We start from the raw sequence: 18,185 nt of genomic DNA, 5'->3' as shown, positions 1-18,185 counted from the left end.
CCAGTTTCAGGATTATATTAAAAATAATCCCACACAGGACGCAGCCGCTTCCTACCAGCCATACCGACTTCTGTGGAATAGAAGCGTGGGCAGTTTGTGAAATCCGCAAACTGACTGGCTGATGGCAAGCACAGTGTGCAGTCGTTTTTTCAATCTTTAATCTTTTTTGTATTTATTATTTAGTTCTTCTACTACTAGTTTTGTTTAGTTTCAGTTTTTCATTTCCTCTGCATTAACTATTCTATTTTAGTTTATGAAAAAAAAATTAAATCAATTGTTTTAGTGTTAGTTTCAGTTTTCGTTTATGGAAACCATGTCACGTACGCTTGCAATTCCCTGATCCACCCCCTTCCAGTGTGTGTTGGGTCACTAACCACCACTGTGTATTTGGGACACCAACACCACTGTTGACTGGAACAATGACTGGTTCTGCTGGTCAGTGGAGGTATAAAGACGCCAGGCTCCATTCAGCGTTTTCTTTACCAGGCTGATAGGCAGAGGCAGGATGCTCCTGTTTTTTGGCTGAAAAATGCAGTTCCTGAGGTTCCTGCTGGGTTGTTTGGGCCCGTCGGTTTTTCTGTTACATCGAGGAATGAAAAACACCCCCCTTTGTGGCTGAGGAAGAAGGAGCGTTAATAGCAGTCAAAATCAAGATAAAAGACAGGAAATAAAAGGACCACAAGGAGTCTAAGCCAAGGCGGGTGAATAATACTGTGATTAACTAATGTACACAAGGCAGGTAAAGCACATGAAGTCCACAAACAAACAAACCATGAATAAGGCACACAGCACATATAAAACTCTCAAAGACACAGAGGAACAGGGCAAGGGGGAGGCACATATACACACAGAATCATCACATTTAACTCAACACTGGAGGCTTAAGAACAACTAGGAATAGGTGAGTGGCGGGTTCCCCTGTAGGTTCTCCGGACGTCCTGCCCGATCGCCGTTCGTCAGCCACCCCTTCGACTCCGCCTCCCGGACCTGAACACGCCTCCCTCCTGCCTCCGATGCACCGTTCGTCACTTCTGGTTCCTGTGCAGAAGAGGCCCGCAGCTCGCAATCTCGGAAGCGCTTTTGCTCATTGTGTTTGGTTGGTTGGGTTGCTGTATTGTATTTGACTTCTTGTGTGTGACGGTTCTGATCGATTGGTTTCTGATTTCTTGCTTTGCCCCTTTGTACTTTCGCTTCGGTTCTGACTGCTCTCTGGTATTTTCGATCCCTTGCCGGACGTCCGACTGTCCCTCTCAGACACTGTATTTTGGACTCTGTGTGTTTGCTTTGTGTTGTTTGTACGTCCCGGTGTGTAAGGAGTGACTGCTTTTTTGTTTCTGCGAACGCATGTGATTTATCTGTTGTTTGGTTAGGGAGACAGGGATTAGTATTGTTGTTTCGTTTCACCTGTTTCTTTGCACTTAGGTTTAGATCAGATTGGGACGTGTTCGTTAGTGATTTTTGTTTATTGGTTTGGCCTTGGTCACTCCTGAAGTCTGTTGCACCTGGGGTTTGTACCATGTCTGTGAATAAACATAAAAAAAAACTATAAAAAAAGATCCCAGTGTTTCCCGTGTCCCTCTTCCCATTCCCTGGTTGTCTCGTCTTCTCTTTTGTTTTCTCCCTCTCCTTCTCTCTTTTTCCCATTCCATTCTGTCGATCCTTACCCCTAGACTAAGCATCGTAACAGAGGGTCATAAACAATTAACAAGCACTAATGAATATGGGAATAATGAAATGGGGCAGGATGACCAGCGACACCTGCGGACCAAACAGGGAAAATAACGGACAGGGCAGGGATATCAAAAAAAGAATCACAGCCCACGGATCCCACATCCGTGCCACAGAGGGGGGGCGAAGCACCATGTCAGTATCACCTCTGGACAGTAACATAGCTGACAAAAACTGGTGAAACAGGAATCATTCCAGATGCTGACACTGACATTGTAGCTCAGTCATACATGGATGAGGCCAGGCCATCAGAAATAGGTAAGATACTTTTGTGTTTGGGTTTAACTGGCAAGTAATATGTGTCATACACCACAGTAGATTAAAAAGTAAATATTACTGAAAATGAATTGTGTCAGACACGTCAGTTGTCTTATAAAGTGCATATTTAGTGACAGTGGTATTTTACTTGGTCACTCCTTCATGTTCAGTCATGACCAATAGGTAGCCTGTCAGAGCCTCTTCATCACCCACTCACTCATCGTGAGAGGCAGTCTCTAAGAGTTTGCATTTGTTCTTTACGGACAGAGTAGTTTCCAGCCAAACTTTTTCTTGCTTTAAGAATGCCCTAACATGCTTCATTGGCTCTCACTGGCCATAGTCAAGTCACAAGCGGAATAACAAAAAGAATTAATCTCTGCAGGAAAGTCAACATGAGTGTATAGTTCCAGCAAGGAAACCATGTGTTTTGAGTTTTGCTGGCAAGGAACATTTCTTATTTAGGTTAAGAAAATCAACAGATATGAATTACAGTCCTGGGTTCGAGTCTCCCCCTGGGTCACATATGTGCAGAGTTTGCATGTTCTCCCCATGTCGTCGTGGGGTTTCCTCCAGGTACTCCGGTTTCCCCCCACAGTCCAAAAACATGCTGAGGCTAATTGGAGTTGCTAAATTGCCCGTAGGTCTGAATGTGCGCATGAATGGTGTGTGAGTGTGCCCTGCGATGGGCTGGCCCCCCATCCTGGGTTGTTACCTGCCTCGTGCACATTGCTTCTGGGATAGGCTCCGGGCCCCCCACGACGCAGTAGGTTTGGAAAATGGATGGATGGATGGATTACAGTAAAGTGACAATATGTATAAATTCTTACAGATTATATTTAAGTAAGTGAACAATTATGTATAATGAATTCATGATCCCAAAGAAGTCTAGCACTCACACAAAGCAAATAACTGTTATATATATATACTTATATGTATATATATATATGCGTACCTGAGTCTACAAAATAAAACCAGGCATTACCACTGATTCAAGACTGAAAGCAGTGCAAAATGCAGTGAGATTTATTGAAGCTTCTGAAATGTCAAAATATTTTCACATTAAAATATCTTCAGAAGACCAGCTGGGGAAGTTGTACAGGTTTGTGCAAACAGAGGCATATAGCAAGAAGGAGCACGAAGTATAGTCACTACTGCATTGGTGGGGTTAACAATAAGCATCATGGTTAAGCTTCATTGAGGATAGGGCACAGATCACAGCCAATCAGCAGCCAGACAGGGCAGATCCAGTGCCTGTAGACTTGCTTATTCAATGTCGAAGCTCTTGAGTCTTATATCCCCCAGTACTTGGATGAACTTGAACTGATCATCACCAAAACTATTGGGGAATGGCACCGGGTAGTCATCAGGGATCGTAACATGAAATTCATCATGGTTGAAGGTGATTGTTATCTGGGAAAAAAAAGAAATGAAAATGAAAAATGTGAGGTGGAAAATGTTTGCTGAAGGTCATTCAGATACTGATTCACTAAGGAGTTTCCTCTCAAATGATCCAGTATGACCTCCTGTAGGTATACCTATGTATAGGCTACCCATTCGTTTCAATACCTTTATGCTTATACAACTGAAATCATCAGCTAAAAAGTTCCCTTCGGTTACTTGGTTAGATAAAAACCGAATTCTCCTGACAAGTTTATTCATATTTTTAAAAGCTGAATTTTGGAAAATATTGCGTGGGTCAAACACCACTGTCCCCCATGAGTAACGTCTATGGTATTACCCATCCCTAATGTTTAACATTGGTGGTTTGCGGAAACAATTCATTTTGGTAAATTGATACAGTGTAAATATTAATAAATACATATAAAAATACATAATCTTATAATTAAAGGTGTGCTTTGCATTGTGTCTGTTCAAAGTGTGAAGGACAGAATTAATCGACTAATAAATTTAAAACTAAATAGTTGTCACTCGCTTATAGTCATTGGTATTAATAAAAACAAAAGGTTTTCTGGTGTGTGTTTTTAAGAATTAAAAAAAATAAATAAAATCTGCACTACTCAACAGAGTAGTTTCAGAGAGATAGTATTCATAGCTTGGGTCCTTGAGCTAGCATCGGAAATTTCATCGCAGAGTCTCAAAGCACTTATGTAAATCGCTCTGGCTAAGGGCGTCTGCCAAATACTGTAAATGTAACTGTTTATGTCGCATTGGGTACCGGAAGGGATTGCTAGAGAGTACGGCCCACGCTAAAGTTTCGGGTGTGTGCGTGAAATCATCAAGCACACAAACGGAAGTATGAGCATTTTAATATTTTGCAGAAGATCCTTCAGGGGTTCTGTAGATTATTCCTAATGCCACAAGGTGGAATTCTTTATTTATGGCAGTTGAGAGCATAGATATGCTTGAGAGGATGATTTCGGACACAACGACTTCCATCCTTGTGTAGCCGAAGAAAATCCAAGTCCTCTGAACACATGCAACAATAAAACTTGAAACTAGGAGGAATGGAACTTGGTACCTTGCTGATACAAACACGGGCAGCCTCACCTGGAACTCCTTTCCCTGCTGAAAGAAGAAATGTTTGATCCTCTTCTCGGTGGAAAAGTTGCCATCGCGCTTGTAGTTTAAGATGATGATGCGACGGTCCCCTTGGTAGTTGAAGCGGGCATCGAAATGCAGGGCAATGTTTCTCTCCCCGTGGCCAACATTGATGGTGAACCTGGGGGGGGGGGAGGGGGGGTCAAGAAGGGGGGTGAGGAGGGGAGGTCCACAGAAGACCCTGAGGCAGTAGCTGACTGACAGTTCAGTGTAGGGGAAAGGCGGAAGCCGATCATAGGCTGAACCCTCAAAGCAATAGGAGGGGAAATGACTCACCTCTTGGCGTCAAGGGTGAGAATACCTGTGATCGTCAGTTTGTTCGCAGCCTTCACAGCCATGTCCATCAGTGACAGCTAAACAAAATAAGGAAACCCATGTCAACAAGGGACCAGAAGGAAACTGCACACATACAAAACAGGAATCAAACCAGCAGCCCTGGACACATGAGGTTGTTGTGCTACCCACCGAGCCAACCCACAAGTTACTTAGAGCATTTAGTTATATGTACAGTGGTATTTTGACAGCGCTAACAAGCCTAAATTAAAACTTTTCTCATGCCATTTTATGTTCTTTAGTACGTAGTGAGGGAGCACCAGATAATTATTGCCATCCTGGCTATTTTTTTTCGAATTTGTTTTCGAATTTGAAATATAATAGTGATTAAAGAAGTCTGGGACAATATTCCACCAAGACCCTTTCAGAGATTGTAAATGAAGCATCTTGCTAATTATAATGTACTAAGGATACGAATATACTGTGCAAAATATCAGTCCAGAAGTAAAAATGTGTTTTCATCAATACATTTTGGTTTTCAATCGGACTCTCCTTTTCACATACTACATACACTGTATAACACTTCTGTGAACATGGAGCAGCAGGCACAGCTCATAAACTTCTACTTAAGTCTTAGAATGTCTTACACTTCTTACACTGCGATAAAGTCTGCTTGATAGTCTGTATTTGGGTTGTAACATGTTTTCACAAATGTAAGCCAGGCAGCTTCTAATCACAGACTGTTGATACCCAGTAGACAGCGATGTACACCAGAAATTTTGGCAATTTAAATCGGTTCAATATTTGTGTTTAATCTCGTTAATAGCTACAAAACCAGGATATTTCAACTGTTAATTTCTGTGGTGCGAAATTATTGATCAAATTCAGCCATGACTCACCAGCACTGACTAGATCATCATCAGGCTGATCATAGTTAAATTTATGTCTTGTGATAAAATGACATTTAGTTGTTATTTAAATAATTATTTGAAAGGATTACCAGCTAAAATCCAGCTGGGTTAGGGTTAATCCATTCCCACGAGATCATTCGTATGACTGGTTAAGCTAGGAAAGGCAGCTACTGAAAATCTAATAGATACTTACATTCATCTTCTCAGTGATGTTGAGCAAATTGTAATACAGAAAATCAGTAACTTCCAGGATGGTTCGTTTGACTGCGGAGCCGCTTTTTATTGCGATGTGAACGTGCCCAGACACTTTGCGCAATCCCTTACGGACCAATCAGAAGGCAGGTCCCGCCTATGCAACTTGGCCCCCAGAGCCAAATGTTTGCCATTGTTTTTAACATTTTTTTTTTAATCAGAAGATTTATGAGGTTCAAATTGGCGTGTGTCTGTTTCATTCTAGAATTGGCATCAAACTGTAACAAACAATCCTAAAATTTGAAACTAAAACAGCATGACATTGTTTTGAATTAAAAATACATTAAATAACGGAGATGACAAAACTTCAAACAACAAATTCCAGTGGCAACCAGCAGCGTCACAGACTAGGAAGCCAACAATCGCGGGACCTGACAGCTTTCTACGGTGTCTGGGAGATACCTGATACTAATGAAGTGCACGTTTTAGGAGTAGGAGGGCAGCATTATCAGTTAACCACCCAGTTATCTTTGCCTGAGAAATGTGTACACTTACGTATTACTCTTAGGGTAGATCATTTAGTTTTGGTAGAACTGAAAGAAAAGAAAGTGTATACAATGTATCTTGGGGAATTTCTTATGTGAAAATCCTCTCCACAAGTTACTGAGAGAACCACTGTACTGCAGGCACCTGAATCTGAGCAGCAGTGGTTTGTGGGCCATGCCAGCCATGGACTCCGAAGGGGGTCTGGGTGTTTGGTGAGTTTGGGGTGGAATTTACCCAGTGCTTAGGCTTTTTGCCCTCCTACCTAGGCTGGATGGACAGGATTGAGTGTGGGTCTCTTGTGATTCCCGTAGGGGGGAAATATACAGAATATTATATAACACTGTACTACACATATAACATTATATAACATATAGAGAAAGTAATCAATAGGACACCATTAAGAACATGTAGCTTGTACAATCTAATGCAATCCATAGAGAATGTGACCTTGCAAAATTTAGAGAATGCATACCAATTACTGTTGCACCAAGTAGCCAAATAAATATGTGTCTGCGCCTTATGTTAGCATTGAAGTTGTCACTACGCTATGGACCCTAAAGTATAAGAAATGTGTAGTAAAGCAATAAAGAAACCATGTAGACCTGTTGGCCCTAGCGTCCTTGAAAAAAGCGAGATCATGTGAGCCAGGTGTACAGGTATTTTGCAATTGACAGGGACGCGATGGGTGTTGCTACAGATATTAGAATAACTGAAGCTTTTCTTGGATTTGAACTCAATGGAATTTCATCTGTTTCGGAACAGGAGGGCAGAATTCTGAGCTTCATTTAAGAAAATAGTTTAGATATTGTCAGATGCTGTGCAACAAATATGAGTGGAGTTTCTTCTGTTGTTAAAGCTAGAATAGCGGAGCGGGAGCCCCTTGCTTTGTTTGCGCACTGCGCAGCTCATAATATGAATTTGGCACTAATCCATTCTGTTAAAAACATCCCAGAGGTCAGACAGTTTTATGACATTGTTGAAAAGCTGTACACATTTTTTCTCATTTCTTGGTGATTAATGAGCCCAGAGAGTAGGGACATAACCTTAAAATGTCTCAGCCCAACTCACTGGTCCTCTCGCTACAATGCGCTTGTTGCATTAAAGTACCGGTTTTGTTCAGCCTTAAGGCAAGATTTGTGAATGTGCAAATGCTAAGGACAAGGGACTATATGAATTTGACTGTTTTTTGTAATTGAAAAATAACAAAAATTCGAGACAAACAAAACAAATCAATCAATCAATTAATTAATTAGTTAACTAATATAAAAAAACATCAGTTGTAGGTCAGTTCTGTTTAGAAATAGTCTAATAATATATAAGCCCAGGCCTTCTGTTTGCAATATTAGAAAATTCGACATTTGACAAATCATATATATTAGAGTATATGTCCTTATTATTGCCAAGCTGTTTAAAAAAATGTTAAAAACATTTTTGTTAAGCGATTGCAATTTGGATTTGGTTCAGTAGCCTGTTCGAGTAGGATTTCTCTGAATATTTGTAAGATATGCACATAGTTTAGCCTAACCCAGCCACTGAAGGAGGCAAGCCAGCCCATCTAGGTGCTGGTCCCAAGCCCGGACTAACGTGGAGGGTTGGCGTCAGAAAGAGCATTAAGCTACTTAAGTAGATTAATGAGAATAGGTAGGCCTGGAGGAAGGATACTGATATAGAAGAACATTTGACATACATGACCTTTGTATTGGCTCCAAGGTAGATGTTTGTGCTTTTTTATATTAGTTTCTAGTTCTCAATTTCTCACCCTCTCTTTCTCTCTCACTCTCTCAGACACACACACACACACATGTCGGGTATACCTATCCTTATGGGGACTGCTCATTCACTTCTATGGGAAAAATGCTAACGCTAACTGTGACAACCTTAACTCCCACCCAGCCTTAACCATAACCATAAGTAACCAAACAAAATACAAGAGTTTTTGCATTTTTAGTTTTTTCATTGCAGTCACGGATTTTTACACACACAGGCACACACACATACACACAGTGATATAGGATTTGTGTTAAGATTTCTTTAGCTGTGCAACTTCTTTACAAACAAATCTGGACCAGTATGCAATTTGTCTAGCTGAGAGAAGTGTATACAGACTGTTTTTCCCCTCTGTAGCCAATGCAGACATCGTCAACATAGAAGCTACAGAGAACACCAGGTCCAGTCACCTTTGAAATATTGTCTGTTTTCACTCTTTAAAGTATAAATGATAAAATACTTTCCTGGAGTACCCCCAAGTCTTGTTTATGAACATCAGAGAGATCATTGCCACTCTATCTCCAAAGCAGCAGTTAGATAAAAATCTCAATACAAAGACAGGCAAAAGTCCCCTAAAACCCAACTGGTGAAGATCTTTTAATAAGCTGTACTTGTCACACCCACACGGGCGGAGCAGAGCACCGGCCGCCGATCACCAATTGATCGGTCGGCTACTTAACCATAGTTCTCCCAGCAGGCAGTGCGAAGTATTGTTGTCATTCTAGTGATGTGCCATACCAAGCGATCTCTCTGTGTATTGTCTTCCCGGTTCGTCTTGCCTGCTGTGTCCTGCCTGCTCGCCTTCCTGCCTTCCCTGCTCGTCCCCTGCTCCCTCGTCGGCCCTCCTCCTTCCTCCCCGGATCCCCATCTTGTCTACTCATGCCTGACTGATCTTCCCGGTTCTCGACTTTCGCCTGCCCCTCGACCACGATTCAGCACATCCCTCTTGGCTTTTGTACGACCCGATCTCCTAAATAAAGGATTCTGCCTCCGCATTTCGGGGCCTGCCTCCTCCCTGCTCGGCCGGTATAACAGTACTTAAGTGTCGTATCATAAGCCTTCTCCAGATCAAAAACAACAGAATCACATAGTCTTTCTTAATAAAGGTTTCCCATATATAGGCATCCAAACTAGCAAGATGGTCAAGTGCCCTCCTGCCATGTTTAAATCCACACGGTGACGATAATACAGAGATTTTCTTTACTCACCAAACTGAGAGGTCCAGATTTTTATTCTAAGTGACTCTTTGTGTTATCAGAGAGGTTGATTTATAATATTTCTACCACAGTTTGGCGGCCAACGTGGGGCAGCTGAGTTCTCTGCTTATTCCAGACAGAGGGATCCTGCAAGAGAAACGGGTACGGCGTAGCATAGCTTAGAGCCAGATGGGAACAGATCTGGATGAGATTGAGGATTGGCCCAGTCCCTTGTCAAAGAACAATGGAGATCACGCTGTCCCAGACCTGATCATTCCTTACACTGATTTGGCCGGACCTGTGTTGGTGAGGTGAAGGTTTCTCTGTTAATTCATTTTTGCTGCGGCTTTGCTTGTTGCTGAAGGCTATGTTTTGGTAGCGTTTGAGTGTGTGAGAGTCCGCCGTGACTGTGGGAATCCAAGTACGGGGAAGCGCTGAACATGGTTGGGAAGGACGTTGGGAGAGCGCTCATCCACCTGTGATAGGAAAAGGTTGCGGTCGATACTGGTAGTCACTCAGGAGGTGACTCAACTCCAGGTACCAAGCAAGGCAATTGTTGGCTTTTCAATAGTTTTTACATAAGTAGCTAGTATGAGCAAGGTCCACACCTTTTTGGCTGGGGAAGTGGCTTTTAAGCTGGAAACGCATTTTCTCCTGTCAGAACAATGATTGTGCAAACATTTTATTTTTTTCCTGACAGTTCTCAAGAAATATAATGACGCTGTTTGGTATCTGCCAAATACCCTTGCACAACGTCACCTATAACTGATAGATGCAAAATATATTTAAAACCCTCATGACAAAGATATGGTTTCTCCCACAGCCGTTACATTCACAGTTAGCTTGTAAAAAGCGAGTTATTTTCCCATGCTGCTACCTCTGTCAGGAGGGCCTCTAACTTGCTTTGCTCAAAATTCATCATCTTGGTATATTTATTTTCTCTCACCATGGTCAGAAATTTCTATTAGAAAGACTTGGTTTGCATAATATGTGAACACAATGGTAGGGACCACTTATGGTTATTTGGGGGCAACAACTGAGCAGGATCTTAGGCTTGTGTAGTCACACCCCCCACCCCCACTGGCTGGATGTGGCTGGCAGTGTTGGGGGAGGGAAGGGGGGGCCGGCCAGTGAGAGCTAATGTGCTGAAGAACAGATTGAGCTCTTCAGCACTTTCTACTCTCCCATCAAACACAATGTATCCAGCCGGCCTGTAGCCGATGATGGTCCTCATCCCAGTCCATACCTCCTCCACGCTCTCCTACTGTAGTTTGTGCTCCAGCTTTGCCGAGCTGCTTCTTCATTTCCACATTCCCCTTCTCAATCTCCTTCTTGTCTCCAGACCTGAAAACCCTCTTCTTCTTCATCAGTAAGTTCAATTTAATTCAGTTTATTTTCAAATAGTGCATTTCACTAGAGTTGCCCCAAGGAATTTACACGTGTGTGTTAAGCGCAACATCATAAAGAGAGAACAATACAAACACAGAGACTTGGAATGATAAGGAAATACAAGAATGCCAGATGACAATGGAGGAGACAATTCAAGCTGCTGCATTTTGAATACACTGCAAGGTGTTTAACGTGTGGTATCCGCTCCAGATAACAGAGCATTACAGTAGTCTACCCTAAGGTATATAACGGCATGTATCAATTTCTCGGTGTCTTGAATAGTAAGGAATCATCATAGGTTGGCACTGTTAGCACTTTTACCAGATGTAGAAAGCATATCTTCGACACTGCATCCAAAAGCGATTTAAGAACATACGAAATTTACAAACGAGAGGACGCCATTCGGCCCATCAAGCTCATTTGGGGAGTGGCTCGGTTAGGCTAAACTATGTGCATATCTTACAAACATTCAGAGAAATCCTACTTGAACAGGCTACTGAACCAAATCCGAATTGCAATCGCTTAACAAAAGTGTTTTTAACATTTTTTTTAACAGCTTGGATATAATAAGGACATATACTCTAATATATATGATTTGTCAAATGTCGAATTTTCTAATATTGCAAACAGAAGGCCTGGGCTTATATATTATTAGACTATTTCTAAACAGAACTGACCTACAACTGATGTTTTATATTAATTAATTAATTAATTGATTGATTGATTGATTAATTTTTGTTTGTCTCGAATTTTTGTTATTTTTCAATTACAAAAAACAGTCAAATTCATATAGTCCCTCGTCCTTAGCATTTGCACATTCAAAAATCAGACTACTCACATTCCTCCATAAACTGAATGATTTTGAAAATCCCTGGAAAATTGTCTAGTTAGTACCCCCCCCCCCCCCAAGCATTTAATTATTAATACCGTCTAGACACATTTCCTGTTTCTTGCTAAGTGATTGTTTCTCTCTCTCCCTCTTTTCTTACAGAATTTGCTGACTAGGACAGAGAATACTGTCAGAGACAAAAATTGTCAAACATTACATGATTGTTAGTACATTAGTAATTATGTGTCAGCTTCACATGTCCTTGAAATGCATTTGTTGTTAAATGCAGTTTGCATGATTTTCATGTTCTGAACAATAAGCTTGCAAAAAGTCGAACAATACATGATTTCTTTGACGCCCGTTCCGTCCGCTCCTCGTGTGTGCCACGCCCCCTAATTACCCACGTGTGATTCCCTGATTCTGCCCAGTCGCGTTATGTTCTTTTCTGATTAGTTCCCTGTATTTAAGTCTCTGATGTACACTAACCCGTTGTCTGTCATTGATGTTACCTGGTGTTCGTCGACCTGCCCTGAATAAAGCCCTGTCTGCCCCGATTTCTGCCTGCCTGCCTGTTTGTGGATCGCTCGCACTTCCTGAGCGATCTTCCATCCTGCTCGCCCGTGACAATTTCTACATGTATTAGTATTGACAAAAGTATTAAATATGAGCTACACATGTTCTGGAAAGACATTTGTTAAATGCAGATTCAATATTTTTTTATGTTTAGTCTAATATAACTTATGTTTCATGTTGTTATTTGTCATTAAATAATAAAAATAAAACAGTGAATTTAAGTATTGCTGTTGTGCATCTTTATACAGTGACTTAGTATAAAAATATGTTTTGGCTGAACCCCAAATACTGCTCTTAGCAGAATGTGGTGATTGTTAATTGTTTCATAATTGTTAATGGTCTGATCCTATAAGAAAATTAAACATTGTTTTCTGTGTTTCTGAAAATTAACAGCCAGTACACAAAAAATGAATATATAAAGTGGTACTGCATTCTGTTGAACAGTAGAAGGCAATATCTGCAAAAGACACGGAAAAATCTGTAAATCTATGGTATGTTTTTTAAGGATATGTCCGTAAAATAAATGTAAAACTGTGAATTTACAGTATTTTCCTTTAGAGAGTTGATGGAAGAGTCCGTTAACTTAACGGAAAATGGACCGGTAATTGTCTGCCAGTACGTTTACCGTTGTTTAATGGATTTTTTTTTACAGTGTAGATAAGATTTTAACAACTCTGAGCTGTTAGTTAAATTCTCCCCAAATGAGCTTGATGGGCCGAATGGCGTCCTCTCGTTTGTAAATTTCGTATGTTCTTAAATCGCTTTTGGATGCAGTGTCGAAGATATGCTTTCTACATCTGGTAAAAGTGCTAACAGTGCCAACCTATGATGATTCCTTACTATTCAAGACACCGAGAAATTGATACATGCCGTTATATACCTTAGGGTAGACTACTGTAATGCTCTGTTATCTGGAGCGGATACCACACGTTAAACACCTTGCAGTGTATTCAAAATGCAGCAGCTTGAATTGTCTCCTCCATTGTCATCTGGCATTCTTGTATTTCCTTATCATTCCAAGTCTCTGTGTTTGTATTGTTCTCTCTTTATGATGTTGCGCTTAACACACACGTGTAAATTCCTTGGGGCAACTCTAGTGAAATGCACTATTTGAAAATAAACTGAATTGAATTGAACTTACCGATGAAGAAGAAGAGGGTTTTCAGGTCTGGAGACAAGAAGGAGATTGAGAAGGGGAATGTGGAAATGAAGAAGCAGCTCAGCAAAGCTGGAGCACAAACTACAGTAGGAGAGCGTGGAGGAGGTATGGACTGGGATGAGGACCATCATCGGCTACAGGCCGGCTGGATACATTGTGTTTGATGGGAGAGTAGAAAGTGCTGAAGAGCTCAATCTGTTTTTCAGCACATTAGCTCTCACTGGCCGGCCCCCCCTTCCCTCCCCCAACACTGCCAGCCACATCCAGCCAGTGGGGGTGGGGGGTGTGACTACACAAGCCTAAGATCCTGCTCAGTTGTTGCCCCCAAATAACCATAAGTGTTCCCTACCATTGTGTTCACATATTATGCAAACCAAGTCTTTCTAATAGAAATTTCTGACCATGGTGAGAGAAAATAAATATACCAAGATGATGAATTTTGAGCAAAGCAAGGTAGAGGACCTCCTGACAGAGGTAGCAGCATGGGAAAATAACTCGCTTTTTACAAGCTAACTGTGAATGTAACGGCTGTGGGAGAAACCACATCTTTGTCATGAGGGTTTTAAATATATTTTGCATCTATCAGTTATAGGTGACGTTGTGCAAGGGTATTTGGCAGATACCAAACAGCGTCATTATATTTCTTGAGAACTGTCAGGAAAAAAATAAAATGTTTGCACAATCATTGTTCTGACAGGAGAAAATGTGTTTCCAGCTTAAAAGCCACTTCCCCAGCCAAAAAGGTGTGGACCTTGCTCATACTAGCTACTTATGTAAAAACTATTGAAAAGCCAACAATTGCCTTGTTTGGTACCTGGAGTTGAGTCACCTCCTGAGTGACTACCAGTGTCGACCGCAACCTTTTCCTATCACAGGTGGATGAGCGCTCTCCCAACGGCCTTCCCAACCATGTTCAGCACTTCCCCGTGCTTGGATTCCCACAGTCACGGCCGACTCTCACACACTCAAACGCTACCAAAACATAGCCTTCAGCAACAAGCAAAGCCGCAGCAAAAATGAATTAACAGAGAAACCTTCACCTCACCAACACAGGTCCGGCCAAATCAGTCTAAGGAATGATCAGGTCTGGGACAGCGTGATCTCCATTGTTCTTTGACAAGGGACTGGGCCAATCCTCAATCTCATCCAGATCTGTTCCCATCTGGCTCTAAGCTATGCTACGCCGTACCCGTTTCTCTTGCAGGATCCCTCTGTCTGGAATAAGCAGAGAACTCAGCTGCCCCACGTTGGCCGCCAAACTGTGGTAGAAATATTATAAATCAACCTCTCTGATAACACAAAGAGTCACTTAGAATAAAAATCTGGACCTCTCAGTTTGGTGAGTAAAGAAAATCTCTGTATTATCGTCACCGTGTGGATTTAAACATAGCAGGAGGGCACTTGACCATCTTGCTAGTTTGGATGCCTATATATGGGACACCTTTATTAAGAAAGACTATGTGATTCTGTTGTTTTTGATCTGGAGAAGGCTTATGATACGACACTTAAGTACTGTTATACCGGCCGAGCAGGGAGGAGGCAGGCCCCGAAATGCGGAGGCAGAATCCTTTATTTAGGAGATCGGGTCGTACAAAAGCCAAGAGGGATGTGCTGAATCGTGGTCGAGGGGCAGGCGAAAGTCGAGAACCGGGAAGATCAGTCAGGCATGAGTAGACAAGATGGGGATCCGGGGAGGAAGGAGGAGGGCCGACGAGGGAGCAGGGGACGAGCAGGGAAGGCAGGAAGGCGAGCAGGCAGGACACAGCAGGCAAGACGAACCGGGAAGACAATACACAGAGAGATCGCTTGGTATGGCACATCACTAGAATGGCAACAATACTTCGCACTGCCTGCTGGGAGAACTATGGTTAAGTAGCCGACCGATCAATTGGTGATCGGCGGCCGGTGCTCTGCTCCGCCCGTGTGGGTGTGACAAGTACAGCTTATTAAAAGATCTTCACCAGTTGGGTTTTAGGGAACTTTTGCCTGTCTTTGTATTGAGATTTTTATCTAACTGCTGCTTTGGAGATAGAGTGGCAATGATCTCTCTGGTGTTCATAAACAAGACTTGGGGGTACTCCAGGAAAGTATTTTATCATTTATACTTTAAAGAGTGAAAACAGACAATATTTCAAAGGTGACTGGACCTGGTGTTCTCTGTAGCTTCTATGTTGACGATGTTTGCATTGGTTACAGAGGGGAAAAACAGTCTGTATACACTTCTCTCAGCTAGACAAATTGCATACTGGTCCAGATTTGTTTGTCTAAAGAAGTTGCACAGCTAAAGAAATCTTAACACAAATCCTATATCACTGTGTGTATGTGTGTGTGCCTGTGTGTGTAAAAATCCGTGACTGCAATGAAAAAACTAAAAATGCAAAAACTCTTGTATTTTGTTTGGTTACTTATGGTTATGGTTAAGGCTGGGTGGGAGTTAAGGTTGTCACAGTTAGCGTTAGCATTTTTCCCATAGAAGTGAATGAGCGGTCCCCATAAGGATAGGTATACCCGACATGTGTGTGTGTGTGTCTGAGACAGCGAGAGAGAAAGAGAGGGTGAGAAATTGAGAACTAGAAACTAATATAAAAAAGCACAAACATCTACCTTGGAGCCAATACAAAGGTCATGTATGTCAAATGTTCTTCTATATCAGTATCCTTCCTCCAGGCCTACCTATTCTCATTAATCTACTTAAGTAGCTCAATGCTCTTTCTGACGCCAACCCTCCACGTTAGTCCGGGCTTGGGACCAGCACCTAGATGGGCTGGCTTGCCTCCTTCAGTGGCTGGGTTAGGCTAAACTATGTGCATATCTTACAAACATTCAGAGAAATCCTACTCGAACAGGCTACTGAACCAAATCCGAATTGCAATCGCTTAACAAAAATGTTTTTAAAATTTTTTTTAACAGCTTGGCAATAATAAGGACATATACTCTAATATATATGATTTGTCAAATGTTGAATTTTCTAATATTGCAAACAGAAGGCCTGGGCTTATATATTATTAGACTATTTCTAAACAGAACTGACCTAAAACTGATGTTTTTTATATTAGTTAACTAATTAATTAATTGATTGATTGATTAATTTGTTTTGTTTGTCTCGAATTTTTGTTATTTTTCAATTACAAAAAACAGTCAAATTCATATAGTCCCTTGTCCTTAGCATTTGCACATTCACAAATCTTGCCTTAAGGCTGAACAAAACTGGTACTTTAATGCAACAAGCGCATTGTAGCGAGAGGACCAGTGAGTTGGGCTGAGGCATTTTAAGGTTATGTCCCTACTCTCTGGGCTCATTAATCACCAAGCACTGTATGAGAAAAAATGTGTACAGCTTTTCAACAATGTCATAAAACTGTCTGACCTCTGGGATGTTTTTAACAGAATGGATTAGTGCCATATTCATATTATGAGCTGCGCAGTGCGCAAACAAAGCAAGGGGCTCCCGCTCCGCTATTCTAGCTTTAACAACAGAAGAAACTCCACTCATATTTGTTGCACAGCATCTGACAAGATCTAAACTATTTTCTTAAATGAAGCTCAGAATTCTGCCCTCCTGTTCCGAAACAGATGAAATTCCAGTGAGTTCAAATCCAAGAAAAGCTTCAATTATTCTAATACCTGTAGCAACACCCATTGCGTCCCTGTCAATTGCAAAATACCTGTACACCTGGCTCACATGATCTCGCTTTTTTTAAGGACGCTAGGGCCAACAGGTCTAGATGGTTTCTTTATTGCTTTACTACACATTTCTTATACTTTAGGGTCCATAGCGTAGTGACAACTTCAATGCTAACATAAGGCGCAGACACATATTTATTTGGCTACTTGGTGCAACAGTAATTGGTATGCATTCTCTAAATTTTGCAAGGTTCTCACATTCTCTATGGATTGCTTTAGATTGTACAAGCTACATGTTCTTAATGGTGTCCTATTGATTACTTTCTCTATATGTTATATAATGTTATATAATGTTATATGTGTAGTACAGTGTTATATAATATTCTGTATATTTCCCCCCTACGGGAATCACAAGAGTCCCACACTCAATCCTGTCCATCCAGCCTAGGTAGGAGGGCAAAAAGCCTAAGCACTGGGTAAATTCCACCCCGAACCCACCAAAGACCCAGACCCCCTTCGGAGTCCATGGCTGGCATGGCCCACAAACCACTGCTGCTCAGATTCAGGTGCCTGCAGTACAGTGGTTCTCTCAGTAACTTGTGGAGAGGATTTTCACATAAGAAATTCCCCAAGATACATTGTATACACTTTCTTTTCTTTCAGTTCTACCAAAACTAAATGATCTACCCTAAGAGTAATACGTAAGTGTACACATTTCTCAGGCAAAGATAACTGGGTGGTTAACTGATAATGCTGCCCTCCTACTCCTAAAACGTGCACTTCATTAGTATCAGGTATCTCCCAGACACCGTAGAAAGCTGTCAGGTCCCGCGATTGTTGGCTTCCTAGTCTGTGACGCTGCTGGTTGCCACTGGAATTTGTTGTTTGAAGTTTTGTCATCTCCGTTATTTAATGTATTTTTAATTCAAAACAATGTCATGCTGTTTTAGTTTCAAATTTTAGGATTGTTTGTTACAGTTTGATGCCAATTCTAAAATGAAACAGACACACGCCAATTTGAACCTCATAAATCTTCTGATTAAAAAAAAAATGTTAAAAACAATGGCAAACATTTGGCTCTGGGGGCCAAGTTGCATAGGCGGGACCTGCCTTCTGATTGGTCCGTAAGGGATTGCGCAAAGTGTCTGGGCACGTTCACATCGCAATAAAAAGTGGCGCCG

At 41.5% G+C, this 18,185-nt stretch overlaps 1 protein-coding gene across 1 annotated transcript; it reads right to left on the bottom strand.

Annotated features, from left to right (window-relative positions):
* Positions 1-2,993: 2,993 nt before the first annotated feature.
* LOC125742018 (beta-galactoside-binding lectin-like) lies at positions 2,994-5,985 on the bottom strand. Its single transcript, XM_049013600.1, has 4 exons — positions 5,923-5,985; positions 4,822-4,898; positions 4,495-4,666; positions 2,994-3,396 (listed from the first exon to the last, which is right to left on the bottom strand). The coding sequence occupies exons 1-4, from the start codon at positions 5,926-5,928 to the stop codon at positions 3,250-3,252; spliced, it is 402 nt and encodes a 133-aa protein (XP_048869557.1). The 5' UTR covers positions 5,929-5,985; the 3' UTR covers positions 2,994-3,249.
* Between the last annotated feature and the right edge of the window lie 12,200 nt (positions 5,986-18,185).

This window comes from Brienomyrus brachyistius, chromosome 5 (assembly GCF_023856365.1).
Source record: "Brienomyrus brachyistius isolate T26 chromosome 5, BBRACH_0.4, whole genome shotgun sequence".
Lineage (NCBI taxonomy): Eukaryota > Metazoa > Chordata > Actinopteri > Osteoglossiformes > Mormyridae > Brienomyrus > Brienomyrus brachyistius.
Note: the sequence above shows the minus strand (reverse complement) of the source record. Positions and strands in the feature narration are given on the sequence as shown.

Coding starts and splice junctions, on each gene's coding strand:
- LOC125742018 (XM_049013600.1), bottom strand. Junction 4,667..4,821: donor CTCACCCTTGACGCCAAGAG/GTGAGTCATTTC, acceptor CCCCCCCCCCAG/GTTCACCATCAATGTTGGCC. Junction 3,397..4,494: donor AGCAGGGAAAGGAGTTCCAG/GTGAGGCTGCCC, acceptor TTTTTTTCCCAG/ATAACAATCACCTTCAACCA.